Raw genomic sequence first — 6,000 nt, forward strand, 5'->3', positions numbered from 1 at the left:
ACAAATGCCCTGCCACTGTGCTATTTCTCCAGCCCAGGAGTTGAAGTTTTATAAAATTCTTGTTAACAGCAGTAAGCATTAGAGGTTTGTCTCATTCCCATGGGTAGCAGGATGAGGGCAGGAGAGCATGTTCTCCCTTGACAAAGCAAGGTGCACTCCCCACTCTGAGCCTCAACCTGTAAGTGTACAGAGTGCCAAAGAACATTCCATGTTGTTCCTTTGTTTATTTTTTTGTTGTATTGGGTTTGTGGATTTTTTTTTCTGGGGAGATTGTTTTTTGCCATATGCAGAGATGCTCAGGACTTATTTCTGGCTCTGCATTCAGGAATTGCTCCTGGTGGGCCTGGGTATGGAGGATCACATCTGGATCAGCAAAGCAAATGCCCTGTGCTTTCACTCTAGCCCCCTTTCTTTTCCTGAAGGGGAAAGAACCTCCCTAATAGTGCTCAGGGGCCTGGTGGTCAGAGGTAGGCCTGTGATATTAGGGACCACTCAGGGAGCTGTCAGGACCTGCTTCATACAAGGCCTATGATCCTCTGCCCTTCTGTGATATCTCCATCCTTTAAACTGAGAAACGGGGTTTTAGAGCCTCACATCTCCTGCCAGTCTCTTTTGCTAAGACCTTCATTCATTCAGCAGTCATGGCCTTTCCTCACTTACTGCTTTTTCCTACATGTAAGAGTCTGGGCTCAGGGGCCGGGCAGTGGCGCTGGAGGTAAGGTGCCTGCCTTGCCTGCGCTAGCCTAGGACGGACCGCGGTTCGATCCCCCGGCGTCCCATATGGTCCCCCAAGAAGCCAGGAGCAACTTCTGAGCGCATAGCCAGGAGTAACCCCTGAGCGTCACAGGGTGTGGCCCAAAAACCAAAAAAAAAGAGTCTGGGCTCACTGTGTGTCCATCCCCTTTCTCAGGGTCAAACCTCCAAGCTCTCATCGACAGTACTCAGGAGTTGAGCAGCTCTGCCCGAATCGTCGTTGTCATCTCCAACAAAGCCGCAGTGGCTGGCTTAGAGAAAGCACAAAGAGCTGGGATTCCCACCAGGGTAAGGTCCTCTGGGGGCATGATAAGGAGAAGAGGGGACCTGCTCTTTTTCTACTCCTTTCTGTCCGTTCCTGAATTCTTTACCCTGGATGTTTCTTTGGACAGAAATGAGTATTGAGCTTTACCTTGTTGTTTGTAAGTCAGTGAGAAAGTGCTGCTCTCTGGGGTCGGAGTGATAACACAGCAGGAAGGGCACTTGCCTCATACGTGGCCAGCTCAGATTCATTCCCACCCTGAGAACCACCAGGATTGATTCCTGAATGCAGAGCCAGGAGTCAGCTCTGAGTACTGCTGAGTGTGACCCTGAAGCATAAAGAAACCCAAAGTAGACGGTGCTTTCTTTTTTGTTGTTTTAGGTAATTAGTCACAAATCATACAAAACTCGGGAACTGTTTGATGATGCGATTGATCAGATCCTTCAAGAATTCTCTGTAGACTTAGTCTGTCTTGCTGGCTTCATGAGGATTTTATCCAGCCAGTTTGTCAAGAAATGGAATGGTGAGTGTAAATATTGTGGCACCCCCCCCCAAAACATGTAGCCCAGTCCCAGGGTGGCCGTAAACTTGCTGCTTTACTGTAGAACCCAGGAGGCATCCTTGCCAGAAAACACAATTATCTCATGCTCTAATCTTCTTCAAAGAAAAAGTTTTGATTTGGGGGCTAGAACTATAGCACAGCAGGGAGGCTCTTGCCTTGCACATGACTAACCCAGGTACCATTCCTGGCATTCCATATGTTCCCCTGAGCACCGCCAGGAGTGAGTACACCCCTGAGTGCAGAGCCAGGAGTAACTTCTGTACACCACCAGATGTGGCCCATAAACCCCCCCAAAAAAAAAGTTTGTTTTTGTTTTTTTTGGGTTTTTTTTTTTTTTTTGGTTTTTTTTTTGGTTTTTTGTTTTTTTTTTTTTTGGTTTTTGGGCCACACCCGGCGATGCTCAGGGATCACTCCTGGCTGTCTGCTCAGAAATAGCTCCTGGCAGGCACGGGGGACCATATGGGACACCGGGATTCGAACCAACCACCTTTGGTCCTGGATCAGCTGCTTGCAAGGCAAACACCGCTGTGCTATCTCTCCGGGCCCCCAAAAAAAGTTTTGATGTTTTCCATAGTCCCTTTTCATGTGGACACTTGATATGTATGAAACAGACTGACATAAATCTTACAGATCTCTATAGTCTCGCATCCAGCTGTGGTCCTATGACTTGGTGGAGAAAAGTCATTTCCTCCTAGAGTGCCTTGAGGGGAAACACACGCTGTGACCACCTTTCTATGAGGGGAGATGCCGGCCTAGATCTTGCTGTCGGGTCAGAGTCTCCTCCCTTCAGAACCTGTTTGCTCTTGCCTCACTGTCTCCCATGAATCAACAGCCACCCTTGACCAGAGTGTTCTCTGGTGCATCTCCGACTCCTCATTCGCCACAGCAAAGAGCAGAGTCCTGTGACAGGCACACAGCAGGGTTCCCCCCTCACGCTCTAATGTTGTCGTTCATTTCCAGGGAAAATGCTCAACATCCACCCCTCCTTGCTCCCATCTTTCAAGGGCTCGAATGCCCATGAGCAGGCCCTGGCGGCTGGCGTCACAGTCACCGGTTGTACAGTGCACTTTGTTGCGGTAAGTAAGTTCTTCCCACAGAAATACTGCTGGGTGAGGATGGCGAGGGCTAGAAAGGGAAGAGTCACACTAGAGCTTCCTTTTCCAGGAAGATGTCGATGCTGGACAGATAATTTTACAAGAAGCAGTGCACGTGGAGAGAGGGGACACGGTGGCAACGCTGTCAGAAAGAGTGAAGCTGGCAGAGCATAAAATCTTCCCCACAGCCCTCCAGCTGGTGGCCAGCCAAACAGTGCAGCTTGGGGAAAATGGCAAGATCTGCTGGAAAGAGGAGCAAGCCTGCTAATTCAGAACAGGGCCAGTGGGGAGAGGAAGTGTCAGGGCTTTTTATCGAGAACCTGGCTCCTTAGGACCAGAGCAATAGCACAGTGGGTAGGGTATTTGCCTTGCACGCAGTCAATCCGGGACCAACCTGAGTTCAAACCCCAGCATCCCATATGGTCCCCTGAGCCTGCCATAAGCTATTTCTGAGCTCAGAGACAGGAGTAACCCTTGACCACCACTGGGTGTGGTCCAAAAAAAAAAACCCCAAAAAATAAAAAAATAAAATAAAATAAACCTGACTCCATAGAAAGGGGTGAGGGTAGAGAGATAGCATAGGAGATAAGCCAGGATAGCTCCTGAGTCCTTCCTGGTGTTACAAAACACACATATCCACACACATGCAAAGTCTTTAGGAGCTCCATAAAATGAACTTCCCATTCCAAGAACAAATGGGAGTTTAGGACTTGATTTTGGGGTTTTTGTTTTGTTTTGTTTTTGGTCTATACCAGCAGTGTTCAGGGATCACTCCTGACTAGACTTTATGCCTGAGATTAAATTTAGGTCAGCTATATGCAAGGCAAGTCCTTCCTGCTGTTGCTATCTTTCTGGCCTCAAGATTTGGTTTTTATGAGTTGTTACAGTTAGTTGTTACAGGTTAAGCAGTGAGGAGAAGAGGACCCAGCAGTCTCTGCTATACTCATTTGTTTCAAGAAAGGTCATGTGTTTGTATCTGCCTATGCTTTTTTTATATTTCTAGCATAACAATAAAAGTAAATGCCATCTCAGTTTTGTATTTTTATTTTAGTTGCTAAGCTAGGGACCTAGATCAAAGGACTAGAGTGTATTCTTTGCATGTGAGAGCCCAAAATTCAGTCTCTTGCACCATGTGGGCCTTTAAGCACTGCCAGGAGCAGCTTCTGAACAAAACAAAGAGAAGCAAAATATGGTCAAAGTAGGATGTAGTACAAGAGATTTGGGCTCTGATTCCTGAGAATGTAAAAACTGTGTTTTTGGGGTGAAAAAGTCCTTGTTCCTCCTGTTGAGGCTGCTTTTGAAGATTTATTAATAATAAGCCTAAAAAATAATAATAATAAGCCTAGAAGGTCCAGAAAGTACAGGAGTACACAGGGCACCCCAAGCTGACAGGGAGCACAGCCATTGGTGATTGCAGCAACATGGCCAGCAGGGGCTCCTGCACTAAGTGTCCAGATCCTGGGATACCACCGCAGAGCGGCAGGCACTGCCACCAAATAAGACACCCCTGGCCAGGGCCTCAGCAATGAGAGCCACCCATGTGGCCAGTGGAGAGGAGGACAGGGGGTGACAAGTCTGACATGCATTTAGCGTCCTCTCTGGTGTTCGAACTTCCTTGTTGGTATTTAAGCACTTCAAGGCCACCCAGAATTTCTTTTTCTTTCAGCAAAACAAGGTAGCAAAGCACTGACTTTGGGTCCAGAGCAATAGCACAGCCAAGAGGATTCTTGCCTTGCAGGCTGCAGACCCTGGTTCTATCCCTGGCTCTCCATATTGTCCCCCGAGCACAGGCAGGTATGATTCCTGAGTGCAGAGCTAGTAGTAACCCCTGAACATTGTTGGATAGGGCCCCAAACAAAAAGAAAACTATTTGGGAGGCACACCCAGCAGTGCTCAGGGCTTAGTCACCCTAAATGTTCGCTTTTGAATTACCCTTTTGTTTTTCTGACCAATTTGGGGGGGCGGTGTTTGGTTTTGGGCCACACCCAGTAGTACTTCCAGGGCCAGGATTTGTTTCTAGCTCTGCATTCGGGGATCACTACTAGCAGGCTTGGGGAGCCCTATGGGAAGCCAGGGATTGAACCCTGGTCAGCTATGTACAACTTAAATGCCTTCTCTGCTATGCTATCACTCAGGTCCCATATTTCTCTTTTGTTTTCCTGTCGTTTATTCTCTAATCTTTAAAGAGTTAACAAAGTTACTATCTCTTCCCAGTATTTTCATAGTACTGATTTGAATTGAGAATTCTCTCATTTTTAATCATAATTGAGTTTCATGAATTTATGTCTGGGGATTTGTGTTCCAGGCTCTTGGAAACAAATATTAAACATTCCTCACTTTTGACAGTTTCTTTATTACCCAGATTTTAGCTAAAATTATCCTTTGGGTTATGAACATAGGGCCATGATATAGTCCAGAGATAGGGCCCTGAACAGCACAGTAAAGATAGCATTTGCCTGGCATACAGACTACCCAGGTTCAATCCCTGACATTGCATATGGTCCCCCAAGCCTGCCAGGATTGATTTCTAAGCGCAGAGCCAGGAGTAACCCGAGTGCCACCAGATGTGCTTTCCCCCCAAATAAAGGTAAAGTCAGTTGTCGGGTTTTATTTGGGGGTGGGGTGCTTTGGGGCATACTTGGCAATGCTAAAAACTTACTCAAGACTTACTCCTGTTTGGACTCAGGGAACCATATAGGATACTTGGGATCCTGTCAGCCAAGTGCAAGGCAACCACCCACAGTACTATCTCTCCACCCCTCATCCTGAATTTGATTCCCCAACACTTGGTCCTTTGTGAATCACCACGTGCAGCCCCAAAAGCCAACTGTGACCCTGGAGGCTTCTAGTAGCATTAGGCCCAAATAACCCCCAAACTGAACCATATACTCAGGCCCGAGCATTAAAACTACCCAGTTGGGGGGCCGGAGAGATAGCATGGAGGTAAGGCGTTTACCTTTCATGCAGGAGGTCATCGGTTCAAATCCCGGCATCCCATATGGTCCCCCGTGCCTGCCAGGAGCAATTTCTGAGCACGGAGCCAGGAAAAACCCCTGAGCACTGCCGGGTGTTACCCAAAAACCACAAAAAAAAAAAACAAAACTACCCAGTTGGGGGGGCCGGAAAGGTGGCGCTAGAGGTAAGGTGTCTGCCTTGCAAGTGCTAGCGTAGGATGGACTGTGGTTCAATTCCCGCGGTGTCCCATATGGTCTCCCCAAGCCAGGGGAGATTTCTGAGCGCATAGCCAGGAGTGACCCCTGAGCGTCAAATGGGTGTGGCCCAAAAACCAAAAAAAAAAAAACTACCCAGTTGGGGGCCAGAGAGATAGC

General features: G+C 47.7%; 1 protein-coding gene across 1 annotated transcript in view; it reads left to right on the forward strand.

The window, feature by feature from the left end:
* GART (phosphoribosylglycinamide formyltransferase, phosphoribosylglycinamide synthetase, phosphoribosylaminoimidazole synthetase) overlaps positions 1-3,189 on the forward strand; it is a 36,233-nt gene extending 33,044 nt beyond the window's left edge. Inside the window, exons 19-22 of the mRNA XM_049785752.1 lie at positions 911-1,041; positions 1,397-1,538; positions 2,538-2,653; positions 2,742-3,189. Of these exons, the coding sequence (XP_049641709.1) occupies positions 911-1,041; positions 1,397-1,538; positions 2,538-2,653; positions 2,742-2,939 (587 nt within the window). The 3' untranslated portion in view covers positions 2,940-3,189. The remainder of the gene's footprint in view (positions 1-910; positions 1,042-1,396; positions 1,539-2,537; positions 2,654-2,741) is intronic.
* Positions 3,190-6,000: the final 2,811 nt, after the last annotated feature.

The sequence above is a fragment of the Suncus etruscus genome, chromosome 13, assembly GCF_024139225.1.
Source record: "Suncus etruscus isolate mSunEtr1 chromosome 13, mSunEtr1.pri.cur, whole genome shotgun sequence".
Lineage (NCBI taxonomy): Eukaryota > Metazoa > Chordata > Mammalia > Eulipotyphla > Soricidae > Suncus > Suncus etruscus.